Genomic DNA, 21985 nt, shown 5'->3' with positions numbered 1-21985 from the left:
ATAGTGCTGTCTATTCCTGTGTAATAACACTGTTATTATTTTAGTAACTTTTTGGGGGGCCCACGACACCATTTTGATATCTGAAAATTGTCACGACCCGAAGTATTTGATACACTGCCGATTTTGCAGGCTTTCCTACTTACAAAGCATGTAGAGGTCTGTAATTTGTTATCATAGGTACACTTCAACTGTGAGAGACGGAATCTAAAACAAAAATCCAGAAAATCACATTGTATGATTTTTAAGTAATTAATTTGCATTTTATTGCATGACATAAGTATTTTATACATCAGAAAAGCAGAACTTAATATTTGGTACAGAAACCTTTGTTTGCAATTACAGAGATCATACGTTTCCTGTAGGTCTTGACCAGGTTTGCACATACTGCAGCAGGGATTTTGGCCCACTCCTCCATACAGACCTTCTCCAGATCCTTCAGGTTTCGGGGCTGTCGCTGGGCAATACGGACTTTTCTGCTCCCCCTAAAGATTTTCTATTGGGTTCAGGTCTGGAGACTGGCTAGGCCACTCCAGGACCTTGAGATGCTTCTTATGGAGCCACTCCTTGGTTGCCCTGGCTGTGTGTTTCGGGTCATTGTCATGCTGGAAGACCCATCCACGACCCATCTTCAATGCTCTTAATGAGGGAAGGAGGTTGTTGGCCAAGATCTCACGATACATGGCCCCATCCATCCTCCCCTCAATACGGTGCAGTCGTCCTGTCCCCTTTGCAGAAAAACATCCCCAAAGAATTATGTTTCCACCTCCATGCTTCACGGTTGGGATGGTGTTCTTGGGGTTGTACTCATCCTTCTTCTTCCTCCAAACACGGCGAGTGGAGTTTAGACCAAAATGCTCTATTTTTGTCTCATCAGACCACATGACCTTCTCCCATTCCAACTCTGGATCATCCAGATGGTCATTGGAAAACTTCAGACGGGCCTGGACATGCGCTGGCTTGAGTAGGGGGACCTTGCGTGCGCTGCAGGATTGTGTGTGTGTGTTACTAATGGTTTTCTTTGAGACTGTGGTCCCAGCTCTCTTCAGGTCATTGACCAGGTCCTGCCGTGTAGTTCTGGGCTGATCCCTCACCTTCCTCATGATCATTGATGCCCCACGAGGTGAGATCTTGCATGGAGCCCCAGACCGAGGGTGATTGACCGTCATCTTGAACTTCTTCCATTTTCTAATAATTGCGCCAACAGTTGTTGCCTTCTCACCAAGCTGCTTGCCTATTGTCCTGTAGCCCATCCCAGCCTTGTGCAGGTCTACAATTTTATCCTGATGTCCTTACACAGATCTCTGGTCTTGGCCATTGTGGAGAGGTTGGAGTCTGTTTGATTGAGTGTGTGGACAGGTGTGTTTTATACAGGTAACGAGTTCAAACAGGTGCAGTTAATACAGGTAATGAGTGGAGAACAGGAGGGATTCTTAAAGAAAAACTAACAGGTCTGTGAGAGCCGGAATTCTTACTGGTTGGTAGGTGATCAAATACTTATGTCATGCAATAAAATGCAAATGAATTACTTAAAAATCATACAATGTGATTTTCTGGATTTTTGTTTTAGATTACGTCTCTCACAGTTGAAGTAAATTACAGACCTCTACATGCTTTGTAAGTAGGAAAACCTGCAAAAACGGCAGTGTATCAAATACTTGTTCTCCCCACTGTATGTAATTAATAGCCAATGTTTACTTTTTTATTTGGGGCTATGGTAGTCAATTGAAAAATATTAACAGTATTTCTGATTGTTTTGTCAACTCACCATCACGTACTTTTAATGTTGGGCTATGACAGTCAATTGCAAATGAGTCTGACATAATGTATCTTATCTCACCACCACTAATTAGATGGGTGTGCTTGGTGCATGTTGCGTCAGAACTTCTCAAAGACAGGGGGCGTGGTCGACAGTGCGCACCTACCTCATCTCTGCTGTCACATCCAACCTGGATCGATATTTGATTTTAATGCAGTCGAGCACGGAATCCAGCTTCATACAGATATGAGCTGGCGAAGGGTACCATGAGTTTTATGGTACTTTCAAGACAACTGGGAACTCAGAAAAATATGAGGTCAAATCATGACGTCAGTGATCTTCAGGTCGGAGCTCTGGAAAGAGGCCAGAGTTCCCAATTTGGAATTCCGAGTTGGATGACCGTAAAAAATTAAATCCCAGTCGGAGTTCGTTTTTTTCAGAGTTCCCAGTTGTCTTGAATGCACTGAAGTCGGAAGTCCCTTTGAGTCAGGAACCAAAACTCCTCCTTAGTGACCTGTGAAAGCATTCGGTCACATGACAGCTCGATCAGCTGTTCGATTTCGCTTACCGGCATGTCAACTGAGCCAGGATCACAGTCAAACGAATTGGGAAGTAGGTCCCAAAGTACTCTTCCAAGCATTTGAGGTGAGAAGTCATCAGTCGTGTGGGACACTTAATGATGCTGTTTTCTGTCAGAAACATGCACAGCTGCGGGAAGGGGGCATGGTTCACTTTTGAAAGACTCTCTCCAATAAGAATTACTTCCTCTGAATTCACTGATTCGGTCACTCATCTGTAGAATGTTTTTGTATTTCCCCTGCATGTTTGGGTTCAGTTCGTTCAGTTTCCCAAATATGTCTGTTACATAGGCAAGGAGACACATTTTCTTTTCATTACACAGAAAGTCAACCAAGTCTTTTTTTTACATCCATTGTGAATGACAACAGTTCCTCTCTCAATGCAAAAAATCTGTCCAACACTCCCCCTTGATAACCACCAAGCCTTAGTGTGAAATAGAACATTGTCATGCTCTGATCCCATATCTCCACATACTGTAGTTTTGCAGACAGGTGTGCGTGCAGTGGATATGGTTTGATGCGGTCTCCCGAGTGGCGCAGTGGTCTAAGGCACTGCATCGCAGTGCTAGCTGTGTCACTAGAGATCCTGGTTCGTATCCAGGCTCTGTCGTAGCCGGCCGCGACTGGAAGACCCATGGGGTGGCGCACAATTGGCCCAGGGTATGGGAGGGAATGGCCGGCAGGGATGTAGCTCAGTTGGTAGAGCATGGCGTTCGCAATGCCAGGGTTGTGGGTTCGATTCCCACGGGGGGGCAGTATGAAAAAAATAAAAAAATAATAATGTATGCACTCACTACCTGTAAGTCGCTCTGGATAAGAGCGTCTGCTAAATGTGTAGTTTGCCATCGAAGTTACCTGCTGCAGTATATCTCCGAGTTCTGTGCTCAGCTCTTTTGCCGCCAGTTGGTCTCAGTGTATCATAAAATGTGTCCATATGGCAGAGGGACACTGCACTCTAGTTATGAATGTGAGACCTGCCCGTCGTCCCACCATAGATGGAGCCCCATCTCTGCAAAAGCCCACCATTCGATCCCATGTAATCTGTTTATCGTCAATATAGCCACGCAGCACACTGAACATCCCCTGTGCCGTTTCATGCTTGGGAATTGTGAGACAGAACAATATGTCCTCGTGAATAGCATCCCCCGACATGCATAGCGAACAAAAGTAAATGCATGGGCATCTCGGCCATTACAGCTAATGTCCATTTGGAGAGCATAATCTGGGGATTTTTTGAGTCGTTCAGTCAGTTTCCTCTTGACTGCTAGCAACAGCATAAGTTCTTAGTTTAAGACTGTTATCTGACAAAGGTATTGACGTGTGTTTCTGTGCCTCTGCCTCCCCACACATTGTTTTCACCATATCAATTACGTCCGGTTAAACCAAAGCCTCTGTAATAGTGTGTGGTTTCATAGCGTAGCGGGCCTATTCATTCACCGTGGGAGTGATTCAAGTGCAACGGTCAAGTGTGGCCTTTTCCCATTATCAAAGGATACTCTCTGGTTGATTTTTTTTAACGGATTTTAATCATTTTCATGTACATTTTTAAGGTTAACCACATTACAATGATTTTGAGATACAAAAACAATTATATTCTATATATATATACACACACACACACACAGTATCAGTCAAAAGTTTGGACACACCTACTCATTCCAGGGTTTTTCTTTATTTTTACTATTTTCTACCTTGTAGAATAATAGTGAAGACATCAAAACTATGAAATAACACATATGGAATCATGTAGTAACCAAAAAAGTGTTAAACAAATCAATATATATGTTATATTTGAGATTCTTCAAAGTAGCCACCCTTATTATTTTTTTTAAAAGGAATTCTCCTGCGGCCCAATTTTCATATTACACGACCCCATGTGGGGTCGCGACCCCTAGTTTGTGAACTGCTGGTGTAGAGACTGTTGTCCTTCTGACAGGTTCTCCCAGCCAAGGAACGCTGTAGTTCTGTCAGAGTCGTCATTGGGTTCTTGGTCACCTCCCTGACCAACGTCCTTTTTGCCCGGTTGCTCAGTTTGGTAGGACGGCCAGCTCTAGGTAGAGTCTGGGTATTTCCATACTTTTTCCATTTCCCAATGATGGAGACGACTGTGCTCTTGGAAACTTGGAGTCACGTCCCGTAGTTTGGGAACAGCTGTATTAACCCTATTAGTCCCGAGACCCCAGCAAAGATTGGCTTTTCATTTATCTGACTTTCATTTATCTGCATGTCCAGCCCTTGTATTTAGCCTCACAATTAAGTGTTTTACCATTTTATTCAGGACAACCAGGGCTACAAGTAGAACAAAAAACTATTTGGCATGAACAGTTCATGTGTTTTATTGAAAAATGTCAATATAAAAAAGTTTGCCAAAGCGAAAACCTGTAAAAAAAAATTGCGACAACTTATTTTTTTAATTTCACTTCACCAATTTGGACTATTTTGTGTATGTCCATTACATGAAATCCAAATAAAAATCCATTTAAATTACAGGTTGTAATGCAACAAAATGGAAAAACGCTAAGGGGGATGAATACTTTTGCAAGGCACTGTATGTGAGCTTAGTACAGTATTATTGACAATATGTCCTGGGATTTCCAATGATCTTCTATGTAGAATAACCCCTTACCTTCTAACAACACTTGTGTAGCTTGTGAGCGTCATAGAGCAAATGTTACATGTGCGTGTTCGTGAGCGTCTCAGCTTTTCATAGATAGCGTTTAATAGTTTATAGCTCAAACCATTCGGACTCTATAGACGTTTTTATATAAAAGACCCCTTGTGGATCCATCCTTGTCTCACAAACCCTGTTCTAGTTTAGACCCTGTGATTCACACAGACTAATGGTTGGTACCTATGGATACAGAAGAAATAGACTAATCCAATGGTACAACCCAGAAGTCTGTAGACATCTCAAACACACAATGTTTAAAAGGGGCTAGAAGTTTAAAAAGTGCTGGTGTTGCGGTGGGACGCATTGTGTTAACACGTAACATAATACTTCAGTAGGCTACTTGCATTGTAATTACATGGTACACAAGTGGATTATTATTATTATTATTATTATTATTATTATTATTATTAATATTATTATTATTATTTATTATAAGTGGATGAAGTCTGTTCCTAATCCTGCATGTTTTCCTGGTGCCTTTTTCCTGGACATACAGCCACTGAACTATGAGAGGAAGAAGACCTACACCCTTCACATTGAAGGAGTGAATACCCACGTGGAACCTCGTTTTTCCTACCTTGGTCCTTTCAAAGACACTGCCACCCTAAAGATCACTGTGGGAGATGTGGACGAGCCACCTGTATTCTCTATGGATTATTACATCATGGATGTTTATGAAAACGCTCGTATTGGTACAGAGGTGGGGGCTGTAACAGCCCGGGATCCAGACAGCAAAAACTGTCCTGTCAGGTAAGAGCTTTGAGACAATCTATTACATATGCATTTACATTTACATCATTTAGCAGACACTCTTATCCAGAGCGACTTACAAATTGGTGCATTCAATTTATGATAGCCAGTGGGACAACCACTTGTTTGTTTGTTTTTTAATGGGGGGGTGGGGGGAGGGGGTGTGTGTGTGTTGGGGGGAGGGGGGTAGAAGGATTACTTTATACTATTCCAGGTATTCCTTAAAGAGGTAGGGTTTCAAGTGTCTCCGGAAGGTGGTCAGTGACTCCGCTGTCCTGGCGTCATGGGGGAGCTTGTTCCACCATTGGGGTGCCAGAGCGGCAAATAGCTTTGACTGGGCTGAGCGGGAACTGTGCTTCCGTAGAGGTAGTGGAGCTAGTAGGCCAGAGGTGGATGAACGCAGTGCCCTCGTTTGGGTGTAGGGTCTGATCAGAGCCTGAAATAAGGAGGTGCTGTTCCCCTCACAGCTCCGTAGGCAAGCACCATGGTCTTGTAGTAGATGTGATCCTCAACTGGAAGCAAGTGGAGTGTGTGGAGGAGCGGGGTGACATGGGAGAACTTGGGAAGGTCGAACACCAGACGGGCTGCAGCGTTCTGGATAAATTGTAGGGGTTTAATAGCACAGGCAGGGAGCCCAGCCAACAGCGAGTTGCAGTAATCCAGACGGGAGATGACAAGTGCCTGGATTAGGACCTGTGCCACTTTCTGTGTAAGGTAGGGTCATACTCTGCGAATGTTGTAGAGCATGAACCTGCAGGATCGGGTCACCGCTTTGATGTTAGCGGAGAACGACAGGGTCACGCCAAGGTTCTTTGCACTCTGGGAGGAGGATACAATGGAGTTGTCAACCGTGATGGCGAGATCATGGAGCGGGCAGTCCTTCCCCGGGAGGAAGAGCAGCTCCATCTTGCCAAGATTCAGCTTGAGGTGGTGATCCGACATCCACACTGATATGTCTGCCAGACATGCAGAGATGCGATTCGCCACCTGGTTATCAGAAGGGGGAAAGGAGAAAATTAATTGTGTGTCGTCTGCGTAGCAATGATAGGAGAGACCATGTGAGTATATGACAGAGCCAAGTGACTTGGTATATAGAGAGAATAGGAGAGGGCCTAGAACTGAGCCCTGGGGGACACCAGTGATGAGAGCACATGGTGCGGAGACAGATTCTCGCCACGCCACCTGGTAGGAGCGACATGTCAGGTAGGACGCAATCCAAGAGTGAGCAGCGCCGGAGATGCCCTACTCGGAGAGGGTGGAGAGGAGGATCTGATGGTTCACAGTATCAAAGGCAGCGGATAGGTCTAGAAGGATAAGAGCAGAGGAGAGAGAGTTAGCTTTAGCAGTGCGGAGAGCCTCCATGACACAGAGAAGAGCAGTCTCAGTTGAATGACCAGTCTTGAAACCTGACTGGTTTGGATCAAGAAGGTCATTCTGAGAGAGATAGCAGAAGAGTTGGCTAGAGACAGCACGCTCCAGAGTTTTGGAGTGAAAAGAAAGAAGGGATACTGGTCTGTAGTTGTTGACATCGGAGGGATCGAGTGTAGGTTTTTTGAGGAGGGGTGCTCTCTCGCTCTCTTGAAGACGGAAAGGACATGGCCAGTGGTCAAGGATGAGTTGATGAGCGAGGTGAGGCAAGGGAGAAGGTCTCCGGAAATGGTCACTACTTTGTATCCTTTTCTCTCTCGCTCTCCTCCAACACTACTCACTCTGCCCCTACTCAGATGGTAATGTGCCGTCGCAACCTTCGCTCTCTCTCTCCCGCTACTCTCTCCTCTTCCATCCTATCATCTCTTCCCTCTGCTAAATCCTTCTCCCTCCGATCTCCTGATTCTGCCTCCTCAACCCTCCTCTCCTCCCTTTCTGCATCTTTTGACTCTCTATGTCTCCTATCCTCCCGGCCGGCTCGGTCCTCCCCTCCTGCTCCATGGCTTGATGACTCATTGCGAGCTCACAGAAGAGGGCTCCGGGCAGCCGAGCGGAAATGGAGGAAAACTACAGAAAAAGGCTACAATAAAAAAAGGCTATTCTCTGTCTGCATCACCTCATCCCAAACCTGGGTAGTACAGGATCCAGAACTAGGTTAATCATGTGTCCACTCCTCGTTATGTGTTCAAACATGATTCTTCAGTCTGGTCAGGCAAATGTTTTGTTTTGAGTATAAATTAAATAGCAGCAAAAGGCTCTATTTGTTAGGCCTACTGCTGCTAGGTAGCTCTCTCTCTGCTCTCTCCCTCCCCTCTGTCTGTCCTTGATTGCAGGAGTGAAGTCTGGTGTGCGGGAGTCAGGGTTCCAGCTGCAGCTCATTCACCATAATCACCTCAGCCTTTAAGACCCGGTCAAACTTACCACTCATCGTCAGATCATAGTCAAGACGACCATATATTTGGAACCTGACTCCTGCCTCCGCTTCACTCCTGCCACCACCATCCTGCTCTCCATTACCGGACCTCTCTTTTGGACTCACCACGGACACTAGGACATTACGGTACCACACCTGCCCTGATCTGGATCTGTTACCCTCCCGGTAACCTGGACTTGCTCTTCCCCTATATTTGGAAACCTGGACTTTGAACATTGTAAATAAACCTGTTAAAACTTCTCTGGCTTGGTGTACTGATCTGCATTTGGGTTCTTATCCAGGTAAATCATAGCAGTATGATCTGACCATGATGAACCCAGCAGACAGTAGCTCGGATACCACCCCAGAGTGCACTCAAATTTGGACTGCCATAGCCAATCAGGGCATTTTACTTGGCCAACATGATACCCTGTTTAAGGCGATTGCTGAGGACAGTCAGGTGCTGATTAATCAGGTTCAATTACTCACCAATCAAGTGTCTGCCCTTACTACCCCTTCAGCCCAGATCAGAGAGCCTTTTGTTCCTGCTCCAGAGCGCTATGACGGGAACATGGGAACCTGTGGCGATTTTTTGACTCAATGCTCGTTAGTGTTTGAACAACAGCCCCTCACCTACGCCTCAGAAAGAGCCCGTATTGCCTACCTTATCAACTCTACTAGCGGTTCCGCTCGTGCCTGGGGATCCGCGGTCTGGGAGAGTCAGTCGGACATTTGCAAGCGCTTCGTTGCCTTCACCACTGAGATGAGGAAGGTTTTTGACCACCCCGTCACGAGGCGAGGAGGCTGCGAAACGGTTGTTTTCTCTTCGGCAGGGGGCTCGCAGTGTGGCGGAGATGGCAGTGGAGTTTCGGACTTTAGCAGCAGTGAGTGGTTGGAATGACGAGGCATTACAAGGAGTGTTCATCAATGCTTTGTCTGAGACTTTAAAAGATGAATTGGTGTCATATGATGAATCGCCTACGCTGGATAATCTTATTTCACTCACCATCAGGTTGGATAATCGGATTCGGGAGCGCCGCCGGGAGAGGAGTGTTAGTTCCAAGCAACCTGTCTGTCATCAACAAACTCCTCCCCGCATCTTCCCTACGGAGAAAGCCGTGTCTTCCCGAGTCGATACGAGGAGCACTGAACCCGAAGCCATGGAGGTGGGTCGTGCACGGTTGTCCTCAGAGGAGCGTGCACGTCGCATTCAGGCTCGGGTCTGCCTGTATTGTGGAGAAGCTGGTCATTTCGTTCCTTCCTGCCCAGTTCGTCCGGGAAAAGGGCCGGCTCATCATTAATGGGAGAAGTTTTGGTGAGCCGAGCAGCGGATTCTTCCTCTTCTCCCGCATTCTGCTCCAGGCATCCCTCCAGTGGCAGTTCCAGAATCTCTCTGTTAGTGCGCTGATTGACTCTGGTGCAGACGAAAGCTTTTGGATAGAGAGTGGGCTCAACAAATGGATTTGGAGACTGTTCCTATGGACTGTCCGCTGCAGGCTAAGGGTCTGAATGGACAATTGTTGACCCATATTACCCATCAGACTGTTCCTGTTTGTCTTAGAGTGTCGGGAAATCATCAGGAGAACATTCAATTCCATATTATCGACTGCCCACAGACCCCTCTGGTCCCTTGGTATCCCCTGGCTCATAAGACACAATCCACACATTGATTGGGTGACAGGTAGAATTGTTTCATGGAGCACATTTTGTCATGTGAATTGTTTGTGTTCTGCTCTGACTCCTGCCAGTACTGTGCCTCGACCTCCACTGGAGTCCATGGATCTTTCTAATGTTCCTGACGTGTATCATGACCTGGCATCCGTTTTCTGCAAACACAGAGCTACTTCTCTTCCTCCGCACCGGCCTTACGACTGCGCCATTGACCTCCAGCCAGGAGCCCCGCTCCCCAGCAGTCGCCTGTACAATCTCTCCCGGCCGGAGACGGAGGCTATGGAGAACTACATTCGGGACTCCTTGGCGGCAGGTATTATGCGTCCTTCCTCGTCACCTGTAGGAGCGGGATTCTTTTTTGTTGCTAAGAAGGATAAGACCCTCAGACCCTGTATTGATTACCGTGGACTTAACAACATCACCATTAAGAACAAGTATTCTCTGCCTTTGATTAATTCTGCTTTTCCCCTCCTTCATGGTGCTACCATCTTTACGAAACTGGATCTACGAAATGCGTATCACCTGGTGCGCATTCGTAAAGGTGATGAATGGAAGACTGCCTTCAACACACCCTTGGGACATTTTGAGTATCTGGTTATGCCTTTTGGGTTGTCTAATGCCCCTGCTGTTTTTCAGGCACTAGTCAATGATGTCCTTCGGGACATGTTGAATCGGTTTGTTTTTGTCTATCTGGATGATATCTTGATTTTCTCAGAGTCCTCCCAGGAACATGAACTGCATGTGCGCCAGGTGTTGCAAAGGTTGTTGGAGAACAAACTGTTTGTGAAGATGGAGAAATGTGAATTTCATGTGTCTGAGACCTCTTTTGGGTTACATCATCGCTCAGGGGAGTTGCGGATGGACCCAGCTAAGATCTCTGCTGTCACGGACTGGCCAGCCCCCTCTACCCGCAAACAACTTCAACGATTTCTGGGGTTTGCGAACTTCTATAGGAGGTTCATCAAGGACTACAGCCGCATTGCGGCGCCACTCCACCGCTCTCACCTCCATCTCACGACCGTTCGCTTGGAATGAAGGGGCCGAATCAGCGTTCGAAGAACTGAAACATCGCTTCGCCTCGGCTCCCATTCTGATGCAGCCGGACCCCGACCGCCAGTTTGTCGTGGAGGTGGATGCATCCGACACTGGGGTAGGTGCGGTGTTGTCACAGCGTTCTTCTGAAGATAACAAACTGCATCCCTGTGCTTTTCTCTCAAGGAAACTTTCTCAGGCAGAGAGGAATTATGATGTTGGCAATCGCGAACTGCTCGCCGTTAAGCTGGCTCTCGAGGAGTGGCGACATTGGTTGGAGGGGGGCGGAACAACCCTTCATCGTTTGGACGGATCATAAGAATCTGGCTTACCTCCAGTCAGCGAAGCAGCTCAACCCCCGTCAAGCCAGGTGGGCACTATTTTTGGGAGATTCAATTTTTCTCTGTCTTACCGTCCTGGGTCACGCAACGTCAAGCCTGGCGCCCTGTCTCGTGTTCATTCGGCTGTTGATACTGGTAGTAACCCTGAACCCATTTTGCCTCCTACCTGCAGTATTGCAGTCGTCACATTTGACATCGAGGGGATTGTTAGACAGGCTCAACATCATCAAGCTGACCCTGGGAGGGGTCCTCCCTAACCGGATGTTTGTCCCTGAGTCTGCTCGCTCCCAGGTACTTCAGTGGGCTCACTCGTCTCCCCTTACCTGTCACCCTGGAGTTTCGCGGACCCTTGACTTTGTGCGACGGAAGTTCTGGTGGGCCACGATGGAGGCGGACACTCGAGCCTTCATTGCTGCTTGTGCGGTATGTGCACTGGGTAAGAACTCCACCCAGGCCAGCGCTGGTCATCTACGACCTCTACCTATACCCAGCCGGCCCTGGTCGCATATCGCTATGGATTTTGTCACTGGACTTCCCCCTCGTCTGGAAAGACTGTAATTCTTACGGTGATTGATCGTTTTTCTAAGTTCGCTCATTTTTTGGCCCTACCTAAACTGCCCACTGCCAGAGAGACGGCTGATATTTTGGTTGAACATGTGTTCCGCTCTCATGGTCTACCCACGGATATTGTCTCTGACAGGGGTCCCCAGTTTGTCTCCCAGGTGTGGAAAGCTTTCTGTAAAGCTTTGGGCATTACATCCAGCCTGTCCTCTGGATATCACCCCCAGACCAACGGGCAAGCCGAGAGAGCGAACCAGGAGATGGAGACCGCTCTTCGCTGTGTCACAGGGTCTAACCCTGGGTCATGGAGCTCCATGCTCCCCTGGGTGGAATATGCTCATAACACCTTGACTAACGCTTCCTCTGGTTTGTCTCCTTTTCTGTGTGCTCTGGGTTATCAACCTCCCCTGTTCCCTTCTCAAGAGAGGGAACTGGCGGTACCCTCGGTGCAGTCCCACATGCGCCGCTGCTTCAAGGTCTGGAGGAAGGCCAGGGTAGCTCTGTCCCGAGCTTCGGCGTACATGCAGAGGCAAGCCAACCGTCACCGGTCCCAGGCTCCCGGTTACTCTCCTGGTCAAGAGGTATGGCTGAAGTCACGGGACCTTCCATTGAAGGTGGAGTCTAAGAAGATGGCGCCTCGTTTTATAGGACCGTTCAAGATACTGTCTATTGTCAACCCCTGCGCGGTTAAGCTACAGCTTCCTGCCTCCCTACGGGTTCATTCCACCTTTCATGTTTCCCAGATTAAGCCTGTGTCGGTTAGCCCTCTGTGCCCGCCCTCTCGTCCCCTCCTCCGCCCAGGATCGTGGGTGGGGGTCCGGTCTACACTGTCCGGCGACTTCTGGATGTTCGCCGCCGGGGTCGTGGTTTCCAGTACCTGGTGGATTGGGAGGGTTATGGTCCTGAGGAACGTTCCTGGGTGCCCAGGAGCTTCATTGTGGATCCTGCTCTGGTCCGAGAGTTTCATAGGTTACATCCCGATAAACCCCGTCGGCCGCCAGGTGGCGTCCGTAGAGGGGGGGTACTGTTAGGCCTACTGCTGCTAGGTAGCTCTCTCTCTGCTCTCTCCCTCCCCTCTGTCTGTCCTTGATTGCAGGAGTGAAGTCTGGTGTGCGGGAGTCAGGGTTCCAGCTGCAGCTCATTCACCATAATCACCTCAGCCTTTAAGACCCGGTCAAACTTACCACTCATCGTCAGATCATAGTCAAGACGACCATATATTTGGAACCTGACTCCTGCCTCCGCTTCACTCCTGCCACCACCATCCTGCTCTCCATTACCGGACCTCTCTTTTGGACTCACCACGGACACTAGGACATTACGGTACCACACCTGCCCTGATCTGGATCTGTTACCCTCCCGGTAACCTGGACTTGCTCTTCCCCTATATTTGGAAACCTGGACTTTGAACATTGTAAATAAACCTGTTAAAACTTCTCTGGCTTGGTGTACTGATCTGCATTTGGGTTCTTATCCAGGTAAATCATAACACTATTAGACAACACATAATATGCATGTACACCTATGTGCAAAGACTTTGATGATTTTAATAAACCTACAACCCTTCAAGTGTCCTAATAGGAATCATCTTTCCTAGTTTGCATGGCATGGGCTCCCAGTATCATGTCTAAAAGCTTAGGGCCATTCAGTCTATACAAACCTTGTATTCATTTTCACATTCCAAGAAATAAAGAGGGAGTTGCGACATAACCTCATATCAGATACGGTATATTACCCATACACCAATAGATTGCGATCTAATAGTCCCTATTACATGATATAAGATCTTGGTTTGGTGAAACACCACACTGTACATAAGGGGTTTAGGGAATTCCTCAACTGTTATTGTGGCCATATCTCTTTCCGGTCATGTCTGCAAAAGACAAGCTGGCTAGCTCAGTCAGCCAGACCCTTTATGAAGACCCTTTATGTATCTATAATAAATTTTCAAGGAGTGATAGAGATGCTGACGGAGTCTGTCATTTTTTAAATGAACTGATTCAACATAAGACTTAAGATATTTGAAAGGGATTGGTGGTAAACAAAAGGAAATCTACATATGAAAGGGTCCTCCCCCTCATCTAATTCTTAGAGCTCTCTGTCTCACTGTTCACCACCAGACAGGAAGAGACCATGGGAAATGTTTGGATGAAATCCATTTGAACTGAGAAAAAGAAAAATGCCACAAAATAATATTCCTTGAGTTGGTGGTTGGCTGTTGGGGACAAATAGCAGTCTCTCTCTCCCTCTTTGATCGCTGATGCTGCTTTTGCCTCATGTATCATTTATGTTCCTTCAAGATACGAGGAAATAAGGCCAGTAGTTTGAATTGTTAAGACTGTTTCAGGTCCCTTTGTTATTGACACATTTTAAACGCCAAACAAGGTGGTGAGTCCTCATCATCATGGCAACGTCTTCAAGTCCCTCTGAGGACCAAGGTGCTGTCTGATCTGACACCTCCATGATGAGAGGTCTCTGGCAACTCCATAACAGTTACAGAGAGTAATAACCTGTGTCATACTTGTAGTGCACTGTGAATGGTCTTCTGTAATAGTACTAACATCTTTTTAATAAAGCCCTATGGTTGGGGAGTTATCTGAATACGAAAAAACTAGTGGTTGATAAACAAGTTTTAATGACTCCAACCTAAGTGTATGTAAACTTCCAACTTCAACTGTATGAGCAGAATTACTGTCTTACCTCATTTAGTCACAAAATCCCTATTTTGAAAGCAACTGTTTACTGAAAGCTGTCTGGCACCATTTTCCCGCACGTGGACCAGCCCCCTAGCAATTCGAGTTCTAGCCAATGAGCTTCAGCTCCTCACCATTTGAGTGACAGCTAATAAGATGCACACACAGCAGAGAGCGAGAACAATGACGTGGTGCACATATGAGGTAGTAGGCAATTTTTGGGGACCACCTTTGTCTCGTGAGCGCTACTTTAAGAACTGGCTAAAAAGTATACAAAAGTACTAGAGAATCTCTAAGGGGAAAGCAATCCGAAAGTAACTGAAAGTAATCCATTTACATTACTGAGTTGGTAATCCAAAAGTTACGTTACTGATTACAATTTTGGACAGGTAACTAGAACCTGTAACGGATTACATTTATAAAGTAACCTGCCCAATCCTGGACTTACTTGACCTAAACCCTTGATTCCTATAAGGAATAATAGCCATTAGTGAATGTCGTCCATCTCAGGACACTGAGATGTGAATAATTGGCAGCCAAATTTTTGTTGGAGAATTTCAGTTTACCAGGAGAGTAACTTTTGTTGCCATCGTATTCAGTTACCATATACAGTGGGGAAAAAAAGTATTTAGTCAGCCACCAATTGTGCAAGTTCTCCCACTTAAAAAGATGAGAGAGGCCTGTAATTTTCATCATAGGTACACGTCAACTATGACAGACAAATTGAGAAAAACAAATCCAGAAAATCACATTGTAGGATTTTTAATGAATTTATTTGCAAATTATGGTGGAAAATAAGTATTTGGTCACCTACAAACAAGCAAGATTTCTGGCTCTCACAGACCTGTAACTTCTTCTTTAAGAGGCTCCTCTGTCCTCCACTCGTAACCTGTATTAATGGAACCTGTTTGAACTTGTTATCAGTATAAAAGACACCTGTCCACAACCTCAAACAGTCACACTCCAAACTCCACTATGGCCAAGACCAAAGAGCTGTCAAAGGACACCAGAAACAAAATTGTAGACCTGCACCAGGCTAGGGAAGACTGAATCTGCAATAGGTAAGCAGCTTGGTTTGAAGAAATCAACTGTGGGAGCAATTATTAGGAAATGGAAGACATACAAGACCACTGATAATCTCCCTCGATCTGGGGCTCCACGCAAGATCTCACCCCGTGGGTCAAAATGATCACAAGAATGGTGAGCAAAAATCCCAGAACCACACGGGGGGACCTAGTGAATGACCTGCAGAGAGCTGGGACCAAAGTAACAAAGCCTACCATCAGTAACACACTACGCCGCCAGGGACTCAAATCCTGCAGTGCCAGACGTGTCCCCCTGCTTAAGCCAGTACATGTCCAGGCCCGTCTGAAGTTTGCTAGAGTGCATTTGGATGATTCAGAAGAGGATTGGGAGAATGTCATATGGTCAGATGAAACCAAAATAGAACTTTTTGATAAAAACTCAACTCGTCGTGTTTGGAGGACAAAGAATGCTGAGTTGCATCCAAAGAACACCATACCTACTGTGAAGCATGGGGGTGGAAACATCATGCTTTGGGGCTGTTTTTCTGCAAAGGGACCAGGACGACTGATCTGTGTAAAGGAAAGAATGAATGGGGCCATGTATTGTGAGATTTTGAGTGAAAACCTCCTTCCATCAGCAAGGGCATTGAAGATGAAACGTGGCTGGGTCTTTCAGCATGACAATGATCCCAAACACACCGCCCGGGCAACGAAGGAGTGGCTTCGTAAGAAGCATTTCAAGGTCCTGGAGTAGCCTAGCCAGTCTCCAGATCTCAACCCCATAGAAAATCTTTGGAGGGAGTTGAAAGTCTGTGTTGCCCAGCGACAGCCCCCAAAACATCACTGCTCTAGAGGAGATCTGCATGGAGGAATGGGCCAAAATACCAGCAACAGTGTGTGAAAACCTTGTGAAGACTTACAGAAAACGTTTGACCTGTGTCATTGCCAACAAAGGGTATATAACAAAGTATTGAGAAACTTTTGTTATTGACCAAATACTTATTTTCCACCATAATTTGCAAATAAATTCATTAAAAATCCTACAATGTGATTTTCTGGATATATTTTTCTCATTTTGTCTGTCATAGTTGACGTGTACCTATGATGAAAATTACAGGCCTCTCTCATCTTTTTAAGTGGGAGAACTTGCACAATTGGTGGCTGACTAAATACTTTTTTCCCCCACTGTAGATTGATGCAAAACCCACCACACCAAGCAATTTATGTAATATGAGGTTGTGTTTAGGCATTTGTGCTGTCAAAATATCACCCTTAAAAACATGTAACTATTTAGACATGTTTAATGGAGTCACATGGTCATACAAACGCCCATGCTGTTTTTAATTCCTCTGAAGTAATCACCAAACACTTGAATATTGCTGGTAAAATCCCTCTTTCCATCAAGAAGTCATTGAGCACTCGTAAGCATGAGCATTTAATAAACCATGACAGCATTTCTGCCGAGAGTGCCTTCTACACTTGTAAGCAAGCTACGCTTACGATAATTAATTCATTATGGCAAATGAATGCAATCCTTTGCTTTATTGTTTTTCCCCTCTCTCCATCTCGCAATTACTGCTTTCTTTCCATGCCAATTGAAAATTGCCAATGTATATTAGTTCTAAGAACCAAGACTGAATTAGACCAACCACACATTCAGTGTTCATTTCATACATAATAACAATCATAAGGAAACCAGCTGAATGTAGACAAACATATGGAATTGTTTTAAGATGGTCTTAACATGGATTATTTAGCTATTTGATTTTACATTTTAGGACCCCTTTAAGTATATATATAAAAAATATATATAATTTGATAAAATATTTAATTTGGCCTTTACTACGAAATAGGTATGAAAATGTATGCACTCACTCTGGAGAGCGTCTGCAAAATGAATAAAATGTCAAACTACTATAGCCGATAGAAACGCATTGAATAACATATTCATAAATCACAAAAAATAAATCATAATGAATAAGGTTTTGAAGTGTCTGTCCTATATCTAAGAGATATGAGAAAGCTCAGGAAATATTTAAGTTTTTTGGACACATTTAACCCCTGATTTTTGTTGCCACAAAACTACCTCCATAATTTAATTCATTTGTATAGGTTACCTTCAGACGAGTCCCGTGGGGGTTGAAGCGCAAAACGGAGAGCTTAGAGTGGTCATATTAGTTTTTAGGCCAAACCGTTCGGACGCTACAGACGTTTTAATGAGAAGGTCTGACAAACACTGCTGCAGTGGTGGGAAAAAATAGCCATTCGTCATACTTGAGTAAAAGTAAAGATACCTTAATAGAACATGACTCAAGTAAAAGCGAAAGTCACCCAGTAAAATACTACATGAGTAAAAGTCTAAAAGCATTTAAATATACTTAAGTATTAAAAGATAAAAGTATAAATAATTTCAAAATCCTTATATTAGGTAAACCAGATGGAATGATTTTCTTGTTTTTCTTTTATTTACGGATTGTCAGGGGCACACTGAGTCTGCCAGATCAGAGGCAGTAGGGATGACCAGGGATGTTCTCTTGATAAGTGCGTGATTTGGACCATTTTCCTGTCCTTCTAAGCATTTTAAAATGTAATGAGTACATTTGGGAATCAGGGAAAATGTATGGAGTACAAAGTACATTATTTATTTTCTTTAGGGATGTAGTGGAGTAAAAGTAAAATTTGAAAAAATATCAATAGTAAAGTACAGATACTTAAATAGTACTTTAAAGTATACGTAAGTGCTTTACATCACTGCACCGCTGTAGCTCGGCCATCTTCAACCGCAGACGCTAAAGGCCGACATAGGCATATTGAGACGCAGCCCATGCAAAAAACATCTATCTGTAGCTTAAACTGACAGATTTTGATGGGGATATTTTTTATTATGTTACTTAGATTGACACAGTCCTATGGGTCCTGGTCTCCGTTTATAGTGTTTATAGTCCTATGGGCCCTAGTCCTATCGGCCCTAGTCAAAAGTAGTGCACTAAATAGGGAATAGGGTGCAATTTGGGACGCAACAACACTGTACTGCACTGTAAACTGTGGACCGTAGACTCCATGGCACACAGGGATACATTTGACATCAACCCTTCAAGGGTAATTTGTTATTGCATCACGATGCATTTCCCATTTCCTCAGGTGTGCATGACATTTGTATTAGACTGTGCAGATGCGGTATTCATGCGTTTTTAAACTATCCTCTCTTTCCTCAAAATAGGTATTTCATCGACCGCAGTGAACACGGAGATAAGTATTTTAACATCGACATGGACAGCGGAGTTATAAAGACTACTCAGAGTCTGGACCGGGAGGACATGCCGTGGCACAACATTACTGTGATGGCCTCAGAGGTTGGTAGGTACCCAGGGTTTCCATTCATACTGCAGCAGGGTGTGTGTCTGTGTATGTGTGTGTCTGTGCGTGTGTGCATACATGCCTGTGTGTGTGCGTGTTTCTAAGGGGTAGGGGAATCTTCCAACTTAAAATATAAAATCCACCGTATAGAGGTTTGAGAAGGGTCAATCCATTTATATGTTCTTGTTCTGACCTCATCAAAGCTATTAAACTTCCCTATAGACTTTTCACAAACGATGATTTACTGATGGTATTGAGGTATAGGCCTAGATGGTTGCATTTGATCAGATTTGGAGATGATTCAATATGAATTGGTATGTATGTCACTGTTGAATTTGAAATGAGGGGATTCGTTGGGGTTTGAAGGAGGTGATTGAGCGCTAAATGCCTGACTTATGAAGTTGTTGACATCACTGCTGTGGGGTTGATGTGTCACAGTATGTGACCCAAATGGCACACTATTCCACAGGGCTCTGGGCTCTGGTCAAAAGTAGTGCACTAAATGAATAGGGTGCCATTTGGGACGTAGCCACATGATCCATTAATGATTGTGTTTTATAACCTATTATAAAGCAATTCCATTCTGGTTCTCTAATGTGTCATTTCCGTTATCTTTTCCAAAATGCTGTTCTGTTATTAAAAGCACAACTATAGAGATGTTGTTTTGCCAAAGCTTTTAACAGTCTATTCATAGCACATTTAATGAAACATTTGTACAATTTTCACACTATTTTGGCCTTTAAAAGTATATAATTATGCATGAGTCATGAATATGTGCAAGATTGCTCCTCAAGTGTTGAAAAAATTACTTTAAAACAGCTTTCAATTTGTTTATATCCCGTCCACAGAATTAAGCACTTCAGGCTCACTGCTGTTAAAGCAGGTGATTGACAAAGGCTCCGTCTCAGATTGAACAGTTAAACCATTATTATTATTGATGTTATTGGTCAATTAGAAGGAATAGGGGCACGCTCACTCACAATTAAAATATGTATGCTTTATTTATCAAATTCTGGTCATCAATGCCCTTCACTCTTCTCATAAATATAGTTTGTTCCACTTGCATTGTAATGCATGCACTGAAAAATGTACAAACCACAAAATAAAAACATTAGGATACTGAAAACTATTACTGAAAACTTTTTCGCTAACATTAGCTACATTTTAGTAGAGGCTCTTATCCAGAGCAACTAGGGTTCAGCGCCTTGCTCAAGGGCACATCGGCAGATTTGTCAGCTAGTCGGCTCAGGGATTCAAACCAGTAACCTTTCAGTTACTGGCCCACCACTCTTAACTACTAGGCTACCTGCCGCCCAGTAGCTAAGCTCTAGACACTAGCTAGCTAACTAGACAGTCATTGGTGCTGACAGATTGTTTTGCTATATCAGTTTCAATCTATCCTATAAAACATGACATTGCTAACCAGGCATTAATTGGCTAACACAATTTAAGTTTATTAGGTAGTTTAATTAATAGGTAAGACACTCACCGGACAACTTCAGTGGGTAACTTAGATAGCTTGGTTTCCCTTTTCCAACAGATTTTTCTTCTCCCCCTGACTGGTCGTCAACGGTTACTGGTCTTGGAACTCATGTGTTCACCAGAAACGGCTTCTGGTAAACTGTTTTCCACTACTGGCAATAAATATTGTTGCCACAAGTTTGCCACAGATTCAAATAGAATCTTGAGAGAATTGTTTGCCAGACAAAAACCTCTGGCGCACTGTTTGCCACTAGTGGCAATAAATATTATTGTTGCCAATGTTTTGCTGCAAATTCACCAATAGTGGCAAACATTTTCAAACTTCTGGCAACATTTTGTGGCACACTATTTAGTTTGCAGTAAATTTGCCACAAACTTACGGGAAGTTTGCCGCAACAAATCATTTTTTGTAAGGGATTGTGTATACTTGAGATTGAACTAAGTATGTCTCATACAAACCCACATGATATACATGTCAAGAAGATGTCACTATATCAACAAGGTCTTTATGATACAAGTATTTAGAATACTTTATATCATTATTCTATCTAACAGCATAGCATTCTAACTGCACTACTTCAGTATCAGAATGGTATCAAAGTCTCCGACATCACATTGCAAAGGGGTGATGATGCACTTATCTTGATGATATCTACATGTAACTGCCAAAATAAAGGAAACACCAACATAAAGTGCTTCAATGTGCCTTGGCATAGATTCTACAAGTATCTGGAACACTATTGGAGGGATGCGACACCATTCTTCCATGAGAAATTCAATAATTTTATATTTTGTTGATGGTGGTGGAAAACTCTGTCAGACGCTTCTCCAGAATCTACCATAAGTGTTCAATTGGGTTGAGAACTGTTGACTGAGACGGCCATGGCATATGGTTTACATAGTTTATGCTCATCAAACAATTCAGTGACCGCTCTTCTTCTTCTTTATTATGGCGGTCCGCAAACAAATGTCATAGGTACATGCCGCCACCTACTGTATTGGCTGTGTATCAGCCTACTATTCTGTAGTATGAATTCATTACACTTTGTGAAAAAATTGCCCTACCAACTAACCCTACACCCATTAAAACCTCATCACTGTTCCACTACTTTGGCCCTATCTGATCCTGCAACAGGCCAGCAGCCTGGGAGTACGGGAGACTATCGTTCAAAACACCTTTTAACTCTTCTGCAGTAAAATCTCGTACACCCAAGTAATTCTCTGCAGCTGCCACCACATCTATCCTCTGTGATTGACATTCCATTCCTGTGGTACAGTTATTCCTAGCACTGTATTGACCTCGGCCTACTCACAGGGATCCTCTTAGGATCCTTCACCCTGGACCCATCTTCCTCTATTACTCTCTTCACTGCCTCAGCATATGACACCTTCTGCATTACTATGATCCTGGCAACCTCAACATGCCTTTCTCTCACCGGACATTTCTCTCACCGGACATTTACAGCACCATGGGTACCCCTACATTTACACACACAACTTTTTCCACCGAAAATTATAATGAACTCCGCCCCCAAATAAGGCCAAATTATATCAAAATACAACTCGTTTTTGGGTGGAGCTCAGTAGAATAATACCCAGTAGTGTGATTTGAAAATGTTAATTTAACCCTTACTGGGAATGTTGTTGTTGGTAACCTCAAAGTCTAAGCCATTGGGGCAGGGGTTACTAAGCTAACATAGGGAATTGTTTTAAGATGGCCATAACAT

At 44.4% G+C, this 21985-nt stretch overlaps 1 protein-coding gene across 1 annotated transcript in view; it reads left to right on the top strand.

The window, feature by feature from the left end:
* LOC121549972 (cadherin-18) overlaps nucleotides 1-21985 on the top strand; it is a 222335-nt gene that overhangs the window by 161323 nt on the left and 39027 nt on the right. The window contains exons 7-8 of the mRNA XM_041862003.2: nucleotides 5502-5755; nucleotides 18640-18776. Coding sequence (XP_041717937.2) covers nucleotides 5502-5755; nucleotides 18640-18776 — 391 coding nt within the window. The remainder of the gene's footprint in view (nucleotides 1-5501; nucleotides 5756-18639; nucleotides 18777-21985) is intronic.

The sequence above is a fragment of the Coregonus clupeaformis genome, chromosome 34 (assembly GCF_020615455.1).
Source record: "Coregonus clupeaformis isolate EN_2021a chromosome 34, ASM2061545v1, whole genome shotgun sequence".
NCBI classification, from domain to species: domain Eukaryota; kingdom Metazoa; phylum Chordata; class Actinopteri; order Salmoniformes; family Salmonidae; genus Coregonus; species Coregonus clupeaformis.
Note: the sequence above shows the minus strand (reverse complement) of the source record. Positions and strands in the feature narration are given on the sequence as shown.